General features: G+C 34.2%; 1 protein-coding gene across 8 annotated transcripts in view; it reads right to left on the minus strand.

Annotated features, from left to right (window-relative positions):
- Positions 1-1811: 1811 nt before the first annotated feature.
- Positions 1812-20992, minus strand: part of RALGAPA1 (Ral GTPase activating protein catalytic subunit alpha 1) — a 258245-nt gene continuing 239064 nt past the window's right edge. For 5 of the 8 annotated variants that reach the window (XM_045799896.2, XM_045799899.2, XM_045799947.2 and 2 more), the window contains 2 exons: positions 11412-11536; positions 1812-3168 (listed from right to left, as the gene is read on the minus strand). In XM_045799896.2, the coding sequence (XP_045655852.1) occupies positions 3020-3168; positions 11412-11536 (274 nt within the window). In that variant the 3' untranslated portion in view covers positions 1812-3019. Of the gene's footprint in view, positions 3169-4655; positions 4710-4855; positions 4921-5733; positions 5737-10801; positions 10833-11411; positions 11537-20992 lie in introns of all 8 variants that reach the window. The other 3 variants (XM_087858978.1, XM_087858977.1, XM_045799907.2) reach the window with 3 other exon arrangements.

A 20992-nucleotide genomic window follows, 5' to 3' on the forward strand; every position in this document is an offset into this window, starting at 1 on the left:
ATTTCCCCCCCTCACTCTGGAGACCCTAACGAATCCTATATGACTTGTAATTCCTATGGAAAGTCGTAGTGAATGCGTGCATGTCTCAGTATCTACGAAGGATTCTAGCTACCAAAAGTGGTAGTCGTTTTCTTTTTTTTCTCTTGCCATCGCAGGCACCTATGTAGTTTCTGTCTCGATAGGGTCAGATATCTTGCATTGTATATTCTGTGAATTGAAAGTTATGTGATTGGTGCCAAACTTATGGGGGTGGGGTGGGGAAACACTCAAGACCTATGCCTGTGGGCAGGATATGTAAGAGGATGTTTGCACTTTGGGGGGATGTGGGGATCTCCCTGTAAACGTTCCTTTTCTCAAGTATTAGTCTATTCTTAAGTTAGTGTTTGGAGGTGGGGAGAGTGCTACTTTACTTGAAGGGAGTTGAGACACCCTCAACATTCTTACCTTTAGCTTTTTTGATGTGTTTTCAGGAAGAGATACTTTAAACTTTAACAGCTTTTTGGAAACACACCTCATTTCCAGACGTTTGACTGTTTTAGTAGGGTTTCATCCAAATTGTTTAATCCTTCTGTTGTAAATCTCATACAGTGTTATATATGAAACTATGTTCAGTTTAAGGAAGATGTTAATACCTATAATCCACTATGGAACTGAATGGCAATTCATTCAATATTCCTTCTGCAGCAGCAATCTGTTTTTGAATTTTTGTAAACCACATTCAGTGTATACTCTGTACCCATGCTCTAATAGCCAGAGTTTGGGACACTGGCTGAGTATTGCTTGACAGATAGCCCATACTTGTAAGATGCTTACCATCAAATAAATGTACATAGCTGGTGCTTTGTTGTGTTCTGTGTTTGTCCTGAGAATTTCATTGAACACAGACTATTTTTCAAAGTCACATTTCTTATCTCCCCAAAGCCAGTATCCTACTTTAAAATCTTAGTGACCCATTTAGACAGAATACAGACAGGGAAAATTATATTTTGTAAATGTAATGGTGCAGAAATGCAATGGGAAATTTTCCTTTGAAGTATGGCTTGCACAGACTGAGCTCCAAAAGGCTTTAAATCTAAAGATACTTTGCCATCTAAAAATGTCAAGAGAAAATGTATTTTTTCTTAAAAAAAGTAGCAGTTTTATCTAAAGATGAAAAAAATCATGTTAACTGCACTAATTCTCTATTTCCAAGTTGGTATTTTTACTCAATCCATTAGCTGTTCATTTTTAAAAAATGAAAGCACCATAGAAATGTGTAAGCAGTTACTTTGATTTTCCTTTTTGAATTTTTCACCTTGGTTGTGGGAAACGGTCTATATTGTTTAACCTTGTTCTCAGGGACTCTCTTTGCTTATCTTCTACATAAGCTTTCATAGGAATTTTATTTTCTACAGTTTCATAGCAATGTTTTTATTTTTAAGAAAACAAGTGCACAGGACTCTGGAAGGTTGTTTTAGAAACTGCAAAAAGTTTTTCCCCTCTGAATGTGTATTATAAGACAAATTGAAAATTTAAAAATCAAAGAAGCATGAGGCTAAGATTAATTGATGCTTTAACCAAGTGCACTGGGTAAAGTTTCTGACCAGCCGTTATGAAGGTGTAAAATTGCCTGCATTTTCAGTGACTGCGGTAGAATCTCTGAGAAGTTGGGGTGTATCTTAACAAGGGAATTCAAATTCCTTTTTCATGATTTGCTAAGATAACCTAGGTTTATGCTTTATATCTCTCCATTAATCATACAGTTCTGCTTATTAAGTCTGAAAATATATTAAATAGATGAGAAATATAAAAGACAAATCAACACTCATGGATATAAGTGATAAGAATATTTTTATTGTATTATTAAATACCATATCTTTTTCTTTCACTGTTACAAATTTGTAGATACTACATGAATGATGATACATAATTTATATTTTATAGTTTGCCGTATGATGTATTTACACATGCAGTTAGTACTGATGTCATGCTATATTTCCTTAGGAGATGCCCGTTCAAGACAAAATATGAACAAAATGTGAGCAGCTTATTTAGGAAAATATTTCTGGAGGGTGGAATGAATACCAACCTGCATCAGCAAGTTCAGTATTAATAATATTAGATTTAATTTAGACTCCTGGGCCATGTTCCCTTTTCTTTCAAAATACACATAATTTAAACAACACATTTATATCAGAAAAGTTTTTTTTTTTTCTTTTTTTTCTTTCTTTCTTTCCATCCCCCCAATTACCTTCTTTTTGGTACTCAGGAAAGAACACAGATATACCAGGATCCAGCAGCCAATAGTACAGGGCCACAATCTCAAAACAAAAATGGCATTTAACAGTGATACCATTTAAAAAGCAAAACATTAGAAAAATATTTGAAAGCTAAACACAAATCAAAGTTCAGCACAGTGATTTTTCTGGTTATGAGCTGTATCATGGCATCATGTGCATGGCCAAGAAATGAGGCATTGCTTTGGGAAGCAAAAGTTAATGCTAAAATTATGTCAGTTGGAATCTGAGATGCTAAAAGACCATTTATTTTAAGTGTTTTATTTTCATAACATAAATAATCCATTAAGATTTGCAACTTTTGCTATAACTTTACAAATGCTTAAATTTAAAAATTTACATTTGTAAAAAAAATTACATATTTACTGAGCCATAAAGTTGCAATGGGGCACGATAAATAAAATAATGAGACTATCTGTCCAATTATAGTTTGGCTCAAAGTTAATTGTGAAATTAAAAGTGAAACTGCTCAGACATAATTATCCAGGAAGGTAAAGGGTATAGAATAAAACTCCACCCCCCAAGAATATGGCAGCTTAGAGTGCTGGGCAGGGGGGGACCAACTGAATAAACAACCCAAATCTAAAATATTAAGTTACAAATTATTTAAATCCAGTGTTTTCTAAAATAAATGTTCAGGAAGAAACATGCATGTTATGGCAAACACGAAGGCCTGAAAGGGTTAACACTATGTTCATGCTAAGGTGGTTACTGCTGATCACACTGCTGGGCTGCTTGTCTCCTTAAGATTTATTGGCTGAACCAGAGGATCGACGCAGCTTCATGGACATGCGGCTTTTGCTAGTTCGAGGAGACATTGGAGAGGCCAGGTCAGCCCCGTCTACCTGCGTTGCTGTGGGAGTTTCACTGGATAGAATCTCTGGGTAGGAGCCTGTGGGAAACAGCAAGAGCATTAGTACACGTCGTCCGCTTCTCATCCCATAAGAAATACTTTCTCCTACTGATCTGTAGCATGGATCCCAACCCTTAATGAAGTCTTTTGAGGGGGGAAAAGCCAGACCAAAACTTGCCTGTTAGAACAGCCTACTCATATTTTATTTAAACCCCAGTAATCTGGTGGCTCATGTAATCATATTAGCAAGAAAGCACCAGTCATTATTTCCCGAGCCAGAACTACCAGAAAGCTCCTCAGAAAAAGCAATGGGACGCAAAATCTTTGGGCCAGACAGGACAGGGGTCCAAAGCATCATCAGCATGCAGGGAAGGGCTTAAGAAGCAGGTGAGAAGGACCAGTTCCTATCTCTGGGGTACAGGGTATCACCAAGAAAAGGGCCTTCATTGCTCAAACTTGAAAATAATAGTACCAAATGGTTCCAAAAAGGAATTCAACACTATGAGACCATCACACATGCTGGGTACTTAAATATGCTTCTAGAAAGGAGCAAGATAAATTCCTGGGAGAAGGAATAGGACAAGAACTCTTATCTCAAATTTAATAATAATAATAATAATAATAATAATAATAATAATAATAATAATAATAATAATAAAAGACAAACTGACCCCTCAAAATGTCTCCATTTAGAAGAGATAAGCAATGCTTTTGTTTTCCTTAAATTTTTGCAGTTACTATCTAGTCACAGCAAGTAGGTGATCACTAAGAATTAAGATATAAAAATTCAGAAGCAAACACATTCAAATTGGAAAATTGTGTGTCATTTAAAAAATAGTTCTTTACCTCTGCATTTTCTTTCTATGAATTATTCTCTAATATACAGTAATGCTACAAAACCTGGCACACTGTAGGCTCTCAAATATGTAGTATTAAAAAAAGCCCTTCAAAAAAAAAAAAAAACCCCAAAAAATCTGCGAGCAGAACACCACAATTTAAAAAATTCTGGGTATTTTAAGGCACTTTAATCCAGATTTTCTGGGCCTTATGTATGTGAACATTTTCTTTACGTCACAAACACATCACACAGGCTGCGGGCTTATTACACATCTCCTCCCTCTGCAGGAAAACTTTTGGCATGTTTGTTAGCCAACGTAGCACCTCACAGAAATTTCAAGCATGGAAATAATCATACTTACACTTCCATTTAATGAGACATTTGTGCCTAAATTGAAGTTATGAATATTGAACAATCAAAACTGTTCAATAAGGGGTACTGATTTACAGAGATGTCTTATTTAGAATCTATTAAGAATCTTGGTAGAACCCTTCAAAGTGTTTTTAAGGTGAAATGCTATAATCATACTTAAGAACAAACATAGTCAAGGAAGAAATATTTTCTCACTACTTGGAATCCAGGTTAATTGCCTTTCTTTTCAAAGTAATTTCTCCAACATTCTTTCTTTTCTAACTGAAATGAGGTTGGCCTTCAAAACACAAGGAGAAGGAATTATATTTCTGTTCACCTTTACTCTTCCTGAAGATCTGAATTGGTTCATACTGGACCCATACTGGAAAACCTAGAGGAGAATATGAATCCATGGCCCTTTGTAGGGAAGCACTGCAGATGGATGGCAGAAGGAAGGTGAAGAGCGGTAGCTCATGCTTTTCTGGTAATGCATATTATTCCCGGCCAATCATGAGAGGCCTTCCCATGGCTGTTTACCTTGAGATGGCCAATGTTTTCTAGCGGAGGTTTTGGGAGGAAGAGAACTATCACTGCATTTCTTTCTTTGTTGTGAATGAAGAAATGGAGTAGCGAGCAGAAGTGAGAAAACAAAAGAGAAGACAGACAACAGACATGAGAGACACAGCGCAGAATTGTACAGGTGTTAACCGAGGAGCAGAGGAGAGAGTAACCAAGTTTTTATTATGAAATCGGGCATGCAATGCATTAGGGTGATGGTGTTTCACAATGGACAATGCTTTGTAAATTCAAATGTTATACTTACCAACTAACAAGTTCAAATAGGAAAAAAAAGAAAAGAAAAAAAGTCTATGAGAGATTCTATAAACATCTTTCAAAGTGTTCATTGTACTGGTGGCAGGTTATCCTAATCACTAAGTCACAAAATCTCCAGAGCTGTACTGTCCAAGATGGTAGGCAGAGCCATATTAAAATTAATTAAAAATTAACACTAAGTAAAAATAAAAATGTGGGTCCTTGGTGTACTAGCCACATTTTAAGTGTTGAGCAGCCACATGTGGTTAGTAGCAATCAAAAGGACCGTGCAGATATAGGACATTTCCTTCGTCATAGAAAGTTCTACTGGAGAATACTGCCTTAGAGTATGCCAAAACCAAAGAATATTGTCCTCAGAAGCAGCAGTTTCTCCATGTCTCCCTTACTGCCTGCAGGGTGAAATCCCCCTTCAATAAACGGAGAGTTATATCAGGCATGTTAGTGTGTGTGCTATGCAGCTTAGCAGTGCCGCCTCAGGTTTTGGCAAATGAAATTTGTGGTATAGACTCAGCATGTCCAAACTCTCTAAATACTTTACAGTGGATGGATCTCAATTCTAGATGTAAAGAATACAGTGATACCTACTCTTCATTTCACACCCTATTCTGCCCAAGTATTGATTTCCATCACGTGAGTCATAAAGACTGTTGCTTTATTTAATCACTTCTATTATTAATATATCCTCAGGTGAAAAGTATTTATGGGCTCCTCTGTTTGTTCATACTGTATCTCTGACATTCTTACAGTACTCGGTACACACTTTATCTTGACGGTGTAATTGATTCATATATTGTGCACTGGTTACAATGAACTCTTACAAATAACAGGCTGAATATGACTTTGGGAGTCTGTACAGATTATAAAAGGGAACACAATGGATTGTTATTTATTGTGGCCTTGTTTGTACTGCTTGCTGACAGGTATGACTGGTTTAAAACTGCTATAGTTATTGGGTAAATAGCCTTTAAAGAATATTGTGACTTGGAAAGCAGTTCCAATGAATACTGAACTAAGAGGCACTGTGATGTGTTAGGAAGAACACGGGCATGCGTTAGACCAGGTTAAATGCCAAATGTGGCATGTTACTAGCTGTCGGATCTTGGGCAAACTGATCTAAGAGGTTTTTTGGTTTTGTTTTTGTAAAATGGAGACAACAGTAATTATTTTTCAAAGCTGTGAGGGATGAATGACAACCTATGCAAAGATCGCTGTACACAGCAGGTACACAGTAGGTACACAGTAAGTGTAGCTATATAATACAGCTACTAAACAGATCAGGGTAAAATTGAACAGACTTTGGATCAGAACAGATGAAGAGACAGAAATATTTTTGAAGAAAATGACCACTTACAAAATATAAGCACTGAAATGTGGAGAACACAATATACTGTTTAGTTTTGAGGAAGTTAAAGAATTTATCCACTCTTGATATTCCTAAAAAATATAACCTTATTAAAGTTTATAGCCTGGCCCAATAATCTTACTGCTTTGATACTTTAAAGGAATTGATTAGTGATTAAGATTAGCATGTATGCACCACCACTGGATGTCATAAAGGAAACAATATATAATTTTTTTTTTAAAGTAATCTCTATGCCTAACATGGGGCTTGAACTCATGACCCTGAGATCAAGACCCTGACTGAATGGGCCAGGCACCCCTAAAATTAAATAGCATAGGAATACAGGCAAAGTGGTTTCATTTTGAAAATATTCAAAAACTGCCATTATTGCAGACTTAGAACATATTAAAGTTTGTCATATTTTATATCCTTACAAATAGAGAAACTGGGTTTTGTGGATAATAAATAACAGAACTAGGATTTAAGTCCAGATCAGTCCGATTTCAAAGCCCATACTTCTCCCATAGCAACCTTAGCTATTAAGAAAAATTTTTTTTTCCATTGGGTGGAAAAGTAGTCTTTAAAATAAGAATCTAACATTTCTAATTTGTAAATATGACAGGTTGTAGGGCAATTTTCCTCAACAGCAAGAAGAGACTGAAAATATTTAGATTACATAGGTAATAGAATAGTAAATATAATACTCTGACTCTGAAGTCAGACTCTGGCTTTACGAAGAATCAGGCGACTGGGTAAGCTCCTGCCACCCCCCCACCCCCAATAGAACTGCCATGAAGATTAAATGAGAGAATGCATGTATAGCATTTACCACAGGGCCTAGCACTCAGTAATTGTTCAATTATTTTATTATTTTCACTACAAAAATTTTACATCTGAATGAATGTTCTATGTGGAAATTGAACCTAGTAATTATTGTCACAAAAGGTTAATGGGACTTTATGACTGATATTATTTGCCTCTTGGACAACAACACATAATAAGCCAAATTTTCAAGTTTCAAAATACTGAAAACAGTATATAATTTGGCTGCTTCTAATTTCAGGCTAGCCTAGTAATACATAAATATGACTAGGAATCTGTTTTAACAACGCAGCAAACAAATATATAGCTTCTGTTATACGCTGAAGGAAACTGATTACTGGCACTTACGAATAATATTTAGGATATATCCTGAGGAGCTATAATGTGTTCTTTCCGATCATTTCAAAGCCTGGGAAGGGGAGGAAACTTTAAAGTAACTTTTAAGGAAGGACACTAAGTTCAAGAGGTTACCTAAAGCAATGGTTAAATTTTGATGATTTATCCCATTTGAAGATTCAAAGAGATAGATCTGACCATCATATTACGATCCCATCTACATGTGGCAATACAGATTTTGTGAAGTAAGAGCAAAACTGAAATTAGAATGAAAAAGTCTTCATCACTTTATCTCTTATGTTGATGGCATAGAAATATTTGAATCTAACTACTAATTTTCATTATTTAAATAGGAACCTATATGTAATCTAATGGAACCTAAAGGTAATTGGTCTGTATGTAGAGATATATGTATATTTATGTGTATATGTATATATATGCATAATAGAGTGCTAAAATTTCTATCTTAATTTGTAGAAAAACAAATCCAAAGGGAGGTATCCACTCAAAGTAACAGAATATTAGAGGTAATTCTAGATATACTACACAAAACCATTCAAAATATTTGTGGCTGATGACAGTAAAAAAGGACATTAATACTAGAAAAAAATATGGGTGTATTTTCGATGTTGACATAGAGGAAGACAATTTAGTATTTACTGTATACTTTCAGCAAAATATGATCCTGTTTCTTGCTGCTGGCATTCTAGAATTTCTTTTATTAAAAAAAGAAAAAACTTGAATGTGATGTTAGGGAAAAATCTAGATTTAACAGTGTAGTCTGGTGAAGAAAAGGAGTAATTTCATTTTAAAGTTTAGAGTCAGAGGAGAGATGTTCATGAATATAAAAAAAGTTTAAAAAGGAGGTCACTATAAAACTTTTGATATTTTCCACACACATGCCCGACAAAGATAAAGGATTTTTTTCCTGTAATTTTTTTTTAAATAAAGGACAAGAAAAATCTAATAATGGTTTAATGTAGTTATGGGAGATCAACAAAGTGTGACATCACAATATCTCCTTCAATGACCTTAGGGATAAAAATAATTTCCCTTAAGTATCAGTCTACTGTCACAGAGTCCATTTTGCGAAAATACAGTTATGAAATTTACGGATCAACTATGATACACCAAAATGTTTTCATACTTATAATACTAAAAATTATCCAGAAGAATCTTCTCTTGGATTTCAATTCAAACAGTACATTAGTGTTAACCAGAAAGCACGTTTTAGATAATCTTGAACCAAGTTAAGTAAAAAGGTATTTTTCCACACTATTCCATTTAATAGGATTGTTTAGAAAAAACAGATTATATTCGTTATATGATCATACTGGCATTTCTTTAAAACTTAATTTCAAATTATTGCATTTGTTAGTACTATTTTATAAAAATGGAATATGCATAGAATCTAAAGTTGATTCTCAATTGCAATTTATGAATGCATTTCTTCAATGTGACAATTAAATTTTATCATTATGCTAAAAAAGGAAAAATGAACCTAAAAAACTTCACACTATTATGTAACTTTTGCAAACCATAAGTCAGGTCCTTATTGCTATTATGTGGTTATTTCACTTCTTTCTCCCACTTTGACTTATAACTTTAAAGGGAGTTCTATGTGTATGGAGTGGAGTTCTATGTGTATGGAGTGGTTTATGATAGGATAATCAAAATCTGAGATGACTGGAAGAAAAAGTCTAAAAAAAACCCCCAAAAATGTATTCAGTAATACTGGAACAAGTTATTTACAGATTAAAAATACCCTTTTAAAACTTAAGAGTGCATGTTTTTATAATGGTTCCTAAGGGCAAAGACAACTTAAAAAAATTCACTGAAAATAATTTGTAGCATAGTATTAAGTTTATGTTCAAATTCACATCTTCATTACTATTGAGATAATGAAATTTTAATACAGTAGTAAAATACATGAAAAATGAAGCCAACAGAACCGTGACTTTGTTGCTGTGTCCCAGAAAGTGAGAAGAGACTACTACTTCCCATAGTATATATCTAGCCAAATGGGCAGGATAATATCCACAACATGAGAACACTCAGAAGAGGAATATGAAATAGGACTCCAGCTGGTAAACAACTACAACATGAAAACTGATGGCTTTTATAAATTTAAGGGGGAAAGTTAATCTGAATATGGTCTTATTATCAATATTTTTCAGTTGTGAAGTTATGATTTGACTATGTGATATATGAAAGTGTTATTCATTCCTATTTTAATGTAGTCTGGTAGTTTTCAGATATTCTCTTACTTAAAAAATGAAATTCTCAGTTGTACTTAACTAGTTTTTATTTTGTTGTAATTTACTTTTTTAAGCATCAGCCTTAATGCCGAATTGAGTTATTTTAGATTGTTGATCCACTGAAGTGAATCTAAAGACTTTTTAATCTCCTTCTCTTTCAAAAGATTCAACATAGTCTATAGAATTTTCCTCTTTGCTTGGTCTTTTATATTAATTGGGAAAGGGCTCTAAGTTTTTTGGTAAGATTATTTTTATAATGGCCAATTACATGATGACAGGAATGGAAACTTTAATTTTATTAATTAAATCTCAATTGAGAATTAACCTTTCCCCCCCCAAATAAATTAGGCCAGAAAAGGACTACTATGCCTCTTAAACTTATAAAGAAAACTTACATATCATAAAGAGAATTTGAAGGTTTATTTTTTCCTGTTCCCTTGAATACTATTAAAATAGTTATCTTTGTATTTCAGGTGCCTAGTACAGTGCAAGGCACATAACAGAATAAATATCTGATGAGTTAAGATATCCAGTAACAACGCAACACATTACAAAATACAAAGACACACCATTTCAGCTCAGTAGTGCTACTGTTTTTTCATGCCGAGAAACAAAAAGAGTCAATACAACAAGGTGTAACTAATTACAACCAAGGGTTGCTTCTAATTATTAGTTATTTTTATCCCAGAACCAGGGTTAGTGTTTCATGCAGACCTGGGTTAGTAAGTATAATTCCAGAAGAAATTTAGTGACAATTTCTGAAATGTTTAGTATGAATGAGGGCAATGTTAAGTTTGCTTACTGTTTGAGTTACAAGCTTAGTGCTTGCTATTTTTTAAAAAAGGAAATGGGGGAAGAACAAAGGGTGTTTTGGTCGACACTTTGTCTTACCTTCAGATAAACAGAACTGATATTTAATGATCTAAAGAGGGAAAATAAAATAAATGAAACAATCATAAGGAGTGCAAAGTATCACAGAAAAGGAAGGCCATGAGTCATTTATTTTCTTACTGATTTTTTCAAAATTAGTTAATTGTAAAAATGCAGTACCCTCTTACAGTCTTTAAATATTATAATTTACTATACCAAGCACTTCTAGATCTAGACAGTTAGTTATTTAACTTTATTTGTAAAATTAGAGATAAGGCAATATTCTTGGCCATAAGACTTGATCCTCTAAAGGTGAGAGAGAGGACGCGTGCTCAACTTGTGTTTCTTTTGCGGATACTTCGGTAACGATCCCCTGAAACACAATAGTCACTGGCCAGTAGCTCAGATAAAATGTGGTGCGTGTACTTTTATGAAGATTGTTGACTTCTAAAGGAACTGCATTTAGGTAAAAGAAAGTACAAATTAAATTTATATACATTTATTAAATGTATTTCAATGACTGGAATTTTACTCAAGCAAGTTTTCTATTATTTTAAGAGTTTAGAACAAAAGGGTATTGCATTTCAGGTTCCAGTAATGACAAGTAACTAATACTCGCTTTTAATCTTACCGGCATCAGATGGTAAATGATGGTAGGGAGCTGGAGAAAAAACCTGTGCTGCAAAATCTTCAAATGTCGTTGGTTCTAAATGGTGCTGGACAATTGTTTGCAGGTATCGTGCTCTCTCTTCATAGCTGATTTCCTTCAGTTAAGGATGTACTTAAATGCAGCTTACAGTGGAAAAGAACAGATCTTACCAAAAAGGACTACTCTGATTGCTAAGCCATTACTTCTTCATAAATGTAATTATTCACTACTCTGGCATATTTAAAAGTATGGGTTTTTAAAGAGCAAAAAAATTACAGTTTTTAACATAAGTTTACTCTTCAGGTGATACCACTATCCATGGTGGCTTAAGAGGGAGACATTTATTAGAAAACAACGAGACTACTACTAAACTGTTAGAAGAAAGAAAGGTAACCATTTACTTGAGAAAGGATTCAACTGCTATCAGGTCAGCCTAGGCTCATTTTATCCTGTTAAACTGGCTTCAATCTGCAGATTTACTCTGAAAAGCCACACAATAAATATTAGAATGCTGCTTAAAATACTGTCTGTAATTCTATATTTTTCATTTATAAAGACTTATTGTGAGAAATTCCTGCATATCTTCTTTTTCTAAAATCCTTGTATTTTCCCAACAATGGTTCTCATTTTGAATGGAAGACTACTGTTGCTGTAATCCTCGAATAACTCCATGTGGTTAAGATAAATACATAGTTGAATCTGTATGTCAGGAAAAAATATCTCGTCAATTATAACACTGAAACAAGCAGGAATATTTGCAAAGAGTCCACAGGACTCCTAAATACTGTCTAACAAAGCATCTACAGGGCACTGACACTGACAGAAAAATACTGTACTTCCCTTTCACCACATTTTCTTCTCTGATATTATTGACAAGCAACCAGTACCTTGAAGTGTTGTTGCTTTTGAACAACCCACTCCAGGCTTCCTGTTTCAGCAGGCCTGATTGTGCTGTTAGCACAGAGAGGGCGAGAAAGAGAGAGAATATTTCTGTTGTTCACGAAAGCAACTATGGAAATGGCTGTCAAAATGTAGAGCAGCAGGCAGTAACATACAATTATCAGGAAAAACTCACACGCTGACTTCATGTCGTATAGTTCCTGCACTGAGAAATCAGCTAGCCTTTCTTCTACAACTTTTAAAAGTTTTCCTGCTGTATCCGTGTGCTATGTTGACAGGCTTTACAGAAGACATTTATATAAGTATGAAGGCTAAGAAAAATTTGCCTGAGTTTTTTCCAAAACCCATTATATTTTCCCCAAAACTCTTTTTTTTAAAACTGCAATTCAATCACTGTAGCTCTTCAGTTCTAGAAATTGTAGACTAAGCCTACAACCAGACCCAGAAAAAAATTTGTAAGGAAGATAAAATGATAATTCAGTCGGAGCTAACACAGCCACAGTTACATTTACAAAAGGGTAATAAGAAGAGGAAAAAAGCTGAGAGGTAAAGGTAAGACCATATTCATTAGGTACTTAGACTATGATGTCTTTTGCCCTCTAAATGGCTTGAGTATTCTATTCTCGATTTATAATTTATTTTATGCATTAAATACTGAAATCTGAATTCCAATTTCTTGCAAACCATTATTTTCAATTTTGTACACTGGGATTGAACTTTGAGGAATTCTTCTCAGGAGAAGATGCTATATTAAAATGATCAGTGGAAAGGATTTTATGGAAGAAACAAAGATATTTTTGAATGTTATCTTAGAAAAGTAACATAGCACACTTTAAAAAGAAGGTATATGGTTATAAGTGGAAGAGGATGAAACTGATGGTTCAATCTAAATAATACCACATATCTCACAACTTGTTGGAAAGTACTTTTTTCATTGGGGGAGATTCACAGCTGCCGAATTTTCTGCAGTTAATAGAGTCCTTTGATTCACAGCAGTGCCCCTTGTACAAAAAATACTGGCCTTTGTGTATTACCAGAAACTAATTTTCTATTTGGCTGAAAAGGGAAAAATGGGGTTATTGCTTCTCCCTCCTACAGAGCTTTTCATTATGCCTGATGCACTCAACTTCTAAGCTCTTCTGAGAAAAAAAATAACTGAAGAGGCAAGAGGTAGAAAAATGAGCTTGTTAGCACATTAGAAGTGAAGTATCTTGGTGGGCCCTAGAAATTCCCAGTGGTGTGTTAACTTATCACTCTATGCATGCTGGCACTGATAGTCTCCCAATTGATCACTCTCTTTTCGCACCAAAGGTGCTGCCAGGAAGCAAAGGCTGAAGGCCCACAGGAGAACAGTCTGCTATCAAAACAAGCTGTTTTTAAAAGTCTGCTTGAATGGGTAAAATGCTTCATGAAAAGTAGGGTGGAGACACCTACCTGCTTTTAAAATGCTCTACTTTCGGAGGGCCTATAAATGAATATTTTACTTTATCTTATTATATTTAGAGTTTACACAAAAAAATTAGGCAGACAGAAAGCAAATGTTAATATTTCTAAAGCCAGGAGGATATTTCCAGTGTAGTAAAATTTAATAAAGGAATGACTATCTACATAAAATACATTTGGAGTGTAATTCTACTTCACTATTACAAAACTCTGAAGAAACTCAAATATAAAGCTATACAAACTAAAATTATCCAGCTATATTTTTTGTATAAAAACGCAGGATGTATTTTTTTAATTACAAAAAAATCTTCATTAAGTAAAATGATGCTCTAAAACGATTTTTAAAAGTTCAAGTCAAGGTGGCAGAGTCAGTGAAAACAATCAGTAATGGTTGAATTTAAATGAAAAACCGCAGCACTTATCACAAATTAGGCAGGCTAATGTCTCAAAGTTCCCTTTTGGGGGGGGAGTTGTCTATGGTAACTCACCTTCTAAAAGCTAAATATTCTTTATAATTTTCCAAGTTTGATGTAGCCAAATAAGCAACAAACCAACCTAATCAAAGTAGTTACATTCCTCCCCTCCTTCTAGAAAACGTGTGTTAAAGAGACATAAGGAACTCTAACTACTTAAACCCCAATTCTGAGTTCATAAACAGAATATTTTGTGACTGAGATGATAAAAATCAGTTAAAAACAGTGCTGTTAGCATCTGCAATGGTAACCATAATCCAAAGCGGTTAATTCCTATATCGCCTCATAATAGATCAGACACTTATTCCTTAAAAGGCAACTCTCTAGGGAAGAGTTATTAGTACCTATAAATTGAGTGGCATACACAAACTTGATCACGAGCAACAACAGGGCAGCTCAAACTATATTCCTACTGTGAGTGCATGTTGCCATGGGCATCGAAATTAAAACAACTGAAATGGGTGAGATGATAGGGAGTGGTAAAGAAATTCAAAGAAAAATTTAAAGTACAAGTCTAAGTTGAATTAAGGTTTTTGTTGTAAATTTAAAACAACTCAAGCCAAAACTAGCTAATAAAAGGCCATTTGATGAGGGAGACTTTTAGCTGGTAGGAATCTTTAATACAGAACTAGCCAATCAAAAGAAATAACACACAGGTGCTGCAATCACAGCAATATAATTATCCACTAATCCTCCTTCCTTCTACTTTCTGCAAAAGCAGAAAAGGGGGGAAGGAACATTACCATTCTAAAAATAATAAAGGGAACTAAACATTTTTTCTAGTATAAATACTTTAAACCTAATCTGTGCTTCATTAATATTAACATTATTCATTTTAAGTAACTACTTTTGATTTTAAACTTACATACGAAATTATTTATGGCCCTCTGTCACTGTGTCAAGACCAGCTGTCAAGAAACTGGGGTGCAATTTCAGTCTGGTCCTGGAAAGAGATGCATGAATTCTCTGTGCTGCAGTTTATCTATACGTTAAACGGGGATACCACCACCTGGCTCCTATTTATGTAACAGGGATGAAGATAAAGGATATAAATATAGGGTAACCCAAAAGCCCGCCTACATTTGTGTTAAACATAGTTTTTCTGACTTTTGGTTCAAGTCTTTGTAAATAGCAGGTGCTGTCTCCCTGAGGGCAATTTTCAATGTCTGTTTAAGGAATATACCTGTATTCATGCGCAAGAACTCCGGTAATATTTGTTTGTGGTATCTACAGAGGGACTTTTGACTTATTCTGATGACAGAGAAAATGATTTCTCATGAGAAAAAGACAATATGAAGAAAAGCTACTACAGAAGGATAATTAGTACACTTTTCAATTTTACTAATGCATAGGGAGGATATAGAAAAGGTAGATTTGGTTTTAAAGAAGCAACAACCTTTCATTCTCCACAATAATTTTCTTAATAATCGAATGTAATTGTGAACTGCTTTTACTTAAAAGTGAGAAAGGGCGAAACCTTCAGTTTTATGATCATTAATTCCACGACATGCCCAGGTTTTATAAACATTTAGCTCAACTGTAATTTGTAACAAGTCTCAAAAAAAATGGAAGTGTGTGCCTGTGTGTACGTATAATGTTGTACATAGCAAGAATGAGTATGAAGTATTTTTCACAAAAAGGAAATATGAAAATTACAATTTTTTAAGTATATGTCTGAGACCTATCACTGCTTAATTAATTTCTTCTTAAGTTCAGATTTAATGTTTTCTTTCCAAAACAAAAAAATATTGGCTCCTTTTTAAGTAAAGGCAAAGTATGAAGTGTTTATATCTATATTCAATATCATAGCCTCAGAGATTTAAGGCCCATTCTGAAATTCCTAAATTAGCACTTGCCTGCACTCAGATATTTCTGTGGCTTCTTTGCTGTTTTAACGCTTAGGGATTTTATCTCCCTTCTCTGTATGGGAGATTCCAAGAACAGTAATTGTAGGAAGAGGGAGGAGAGTTCTGGCTCCTGACTTAAAATCTGGAGAGCATTACTTACAATATTCACCAAGTTTGTAAGATGGTTGGTGGGAGTTTTCACATCACAGAACTCAACAAATGCCACAAAGCAGGCCTCCCCCTGCTCTCAGAGCCAGTTGTTAAACACCAAGTATGCCTTTTTCTTTGTGCTTGTTCTGCTAATAACCTAGTGGAGACACTACTGTCATAAGGGCAGAGACCATGTCCTTTTTATTTTTACACACCCAGCACTTAACACAAGGCCCAGAAGTATTCAATGACTATTTACAAATTATAGAAGGAATGAACAAAGCTGGCCTGACAGTTGATAAGGAGACTGTTATACAGACAACCTCCTTCCTTTAATCCCAATTTGGCTCTCCAGAAGCAAAACCCTTTGGGGCCAATATAGTTGGGACTTTGCTAAGACTGGATTTACAGATAGGTTGAATCCTCCTGTAAGAGTCTGGTTCTACCCTACCCTTGATCTTGCTGACCTTCTTTGGAAGAGGAAAAAGTGAATAAAACACCATGTATACATACATAAAGTATAATATTAAGAAAAAGAAAACTAATAAAAAAAATCCTAATTGCCTAAAAAATAAATCCTATAAATCTTGAAATTACAACCCATTACAATTTACAACTGAAATATTTTGCTCCACTGGTTGTGACAATTTTTTTAAATTTAAAGAAATCCTTAAAATTTCCATAAATTCTACAATGGTATGAGGCAAGATATTAATAAACTAATTCTATTCATTCAAGTGGCCATTGTAAAGAAAGGAGAAAGGGAAGAAACGTCGAGAAAATCTCCGTAGATAAAAATCAAATGAAGGGTAATTTCAAAACCATTTTAGGCAGATTTCTAAAACTGCTCTGGTACACTATAAGAATAGACTTGAAATACTCTTGAAATATAATATTTGGAAATTTAAACATTCAGGTTTTTTAAAAAGACTATATTGAGAGGGTTTACCCCAGGGCATCATTTATTGAGAATATTTTAGGACAGTCTGAACTAGAGGAAGGATACAACAATCATCTACCAACATTACTTACAGGAAACTTAGCAAAATCAGCAAAATGTTTATTCGGCAATAAGCCTTGCCTGGATGGGGAATACAAACAGAGATTTGCTCAGAAAAACAAAGCTGCTGATCTGTAGAGCTGGCACTAGAACCTTGGTCATTTAATAGTCCAGTGCTCTTTCTATATCCAATCTCAATGATTTCAGTTTTGTGTGGAGAAAAGGAAAGACATTTAGGCATTTTAGTTAGCTCAAGGATGGCCAACACAATGACTGTTAGCTTAAATTTGAAGGCTGCCATTTCTGAAAAATGTTTGTTTATATACTAAATACCATATATAATGCAGGAAAAATCCTAGGCATGCTGTAATAAAAATGAGAAAATAAACATTTGGCTTTTTAGTTCTAAAAGGCCTTGAAGTATCTTCCAATATTCTGAAGCAATGTCATTACACAGGATCTTAGAGAAATAATGAAAAATAAGACTTTTATTGAGATATATACATAGATATATTTTGTAAGTACATCTCAAGGATCACATGGCTATTATTAGCAGTAGTAAAGGGTCATATTTTCTTGAAATATACAGGGCAATTAAGTACCCCATGGCCTAGGCACTGCTCATCTATAGGATGAAAGTAAATTATACTTGCTTACGTTATAAAGCCAAGATCTGGTAAATCCATACTCCATTCCTTTCCTACAGTAGCTAATTTCTTTAAGACACATGCAGTGTAGCTCATATACAGTAAAAATTTCCTCTAAGTAAATGGAATGTATCTTGTTATTAATATTGTGTATTTGTATTACCTTAATAGAAATCTCTTTGAAAGTCTGCAACAGGTTATAACAAATCATTGTGTATGATTTTTATGATGCATTATACTAATGAAATTCTTTAGTAGTTGCTACTATCTACGCAATGAAGGAAAAGCTGTGATTTGTCAGAGTAGACAAAGCTGGGCTTTAATCCATCCTTTTAACCATAGTGCCAAGTCTATATTGTTTTCACTGCGTCTCAATTAGGAGACAGGCAGGACACCTGGTACTTCTTTATCTAAGTCCCATGGGCTGCCAGATGACTCAAAATCCATAACAGGTGCTAAGGCAGTGTGAGGATAGTCCTATTATTGAAAGCTGGAGTTGAATAAAATTTGGACCATATATAATTGCTCATAAATCAGTCAATTACTAAATGAAAACATTAAGTAAAAAGTTGATAAGCCCAATTCTACCAAAGTTCATGTAAATACATTTAAAAAGATTAACCTTAAATAAATAGGATTAAAAATTTAAACCTCCCTAAAGGTTCTGAAAAATCCTTCCTGATTTAATAATCCAATAATCACTGATGGTTTCTAAAAAGCACTAACATGATTATGAAATATGTATATTCCACTTTCATGAAAGTTGTATGAAGTAAAACATCTAAAAGAAAAACTGAGTTACCTAGATTTCAAATTTAATGAAGTTAAAATTTTAGATTCTCATTCTTGGTAAGATGTACTTGAAAATATTATCATTAAGTAATAACGAGACTTTCACAGTCAACAGACTGCTTCAGAATCACAAGTCTTAGTCTAAGACTTTAAAAAACATTGGGGGATAACTAGAAACATTTTGTATTGTTCCTTTGTGGAACAAAAATTTCAGTATGTTAAAGTTGAGGAAATGAATGTATGTGTTTGAACTAAACACTAAACTTGGATTCTCGTTAGAAGATTGCAAAAAGGAAAAAAATAAGTGAAATTTTACAGTGTACAATTACTTACGTGTTATCTCTACCTAAATGTGTACTAACTTAATTAAGATTTTGTTTAAATGCTATAATTATCAGGAGTACAGAAAAAGTGATTTATTATCATGGTAAGTAGTTACAAAGTACAACAAACTGTCATTTAAGACTGTGTCATAGAATCTATGATAAACAGTATATTGGCTTAAACTAATGCACTATATGCCCCGAGGGAATGATGGGCTTAGAGACTGGACTTTAACATCAAAATCTACCCATTAATCTTGACTTAAATATAATCTATTCTGCAGTAAAAGGAAGAATGGGCATTCAATGAATTACTGTTTTTGAAATACTGCACTGGTGCCCATTTACTAAAAGCATTTAAGGGGACATGAGGAGATGGACGACTGGTAAATTTTAGACTGTTACTATTTCACAAACATGTATTTGATTTTTCACCAACTTAGCAAGAGCATCCCTTTTTAAAAAATTATAAATTAAAGGACATGTTGCAGAAATGATAACATTGCAATATAATTTAGTCAACTTAGGTTCAGCTGAAATCATTATCTATGGAAATACGCTGTAAGGTCAGGATCCTGGGGGCTGAAGTAAGCCGAAGTAGATCATTGTTTCTTTGCATCAGAACCACCAAATGCTTGATTAGACTGACCAGAAAAAATGGAAAGGCCAGCAGTAAGTGTTTATACAAATATCATGGCATACATTGCTTCATAAAAAGGGAAACAACCCTCATATTTTTAAATATACCCAAAACAGACTTCAAGGAGAGAGAGAGAGAACCACAAATGACTGAAATAGTCATCAGCTATTCATTTAAATGATAAATCCGGTATTTAACCCTAAGACTTGCTGACTAGTTTATCTACAGTGGATTATTTTAGCACTTGCGATTGTTATGCATAGGATTAATTTACATTTCTATATTAATGTAGCTTGTAGGTATTCAGATATTTGGGAATTCTAAAAAACACAGTATAAAGGAAATTAAGCCAAATTTGTGTTTAACTTTATCTGATACATGGATTGTGGTGGTTTTAATCCATTTTCCCTTATTTTAAATTAAAAAAAATTTTTTGTGAAGATTAAAAAAATACATTTTCATCTAAACATAAAAAATATCATAAAGCAAAACTGACTTTTGCTGTTATAATCTGGTGGGTTTAGAATAGATAATGGCATGTTAACAAGAAATTACTACAGGTGGGTGCTTAAATATATTTATTTGCTTTCTTTTTATAGTAGGTATGTGCTAAATAAAAGTCAACACTCCTATCAAGAGAGTAAGTAAATGTAGAAAGATCAGTTCTACAACAGCTATTTTTGCTCCTTCTCTTTTCTGAACAGCAATTAGTAAAGCAACCCCTTCCCCTCCTCCCTAGTGCTGTCAAGCTGTTCAGAGCAGTTTGCAACTCGACAATGGTACCATTGTGAATGCTCTCTGGGCTTCCTTCCCACAGAGAGTTAAATGGGCAGTTCCTGCTGCCCATGATTGGTGTCCAGTGAAATAATACTCAAGAGCCAGGTTTTATCAGCTTCACGCCAGAGAAGTGAAGCCAGGGAACCCAAGCCTTCATATCATACTGGACCATATGCCAACCCTGATGGCCCCAAAGGTTTATCACTATGAATCAGGATCCATCATGTCCCTTGTGAAATTTCACTTCACATACCTTATGTGAAATGCAAAGCTTCACTAAAAACCGAACCTTCTTTACAATTGGCATGAACAGATGGACGGTAACAGTGGTTTGGCAAGCAAAAGTTAAGATTTAAATAGGCTGTATTCTAGTGTTTGAGAGGAAAAGCAGTTAGAAGAAAATGGGGAGATTTGTGACCCATAGTTTAATTTTAATTCCATTATTGAGTTATTAAAAATTCAATGGCAAAACCCCTCATGTTTAGTAAAAGGAAAAGAATGGATCAAAAGCATTGTAATTCCTATGTCAAACAAGGTTAGAGATTAATTTCAGCTTTACATCATTCTTTGC

This window comes from Ursus americanus, chromosome 35, assembly GCF_024610735.1.
Source record: "Ursus americanus isolate L20-20 chromosome 35, mUrsAme1.1.p, whole genome shotgun sequence".
Classification (NCBI taxonomy): domain Eukaryota; kingdom Metazoa; phylum Chordata; class Mammalia; order Carnivora; family Ursidae; genus Ursus; species Ursus americanus.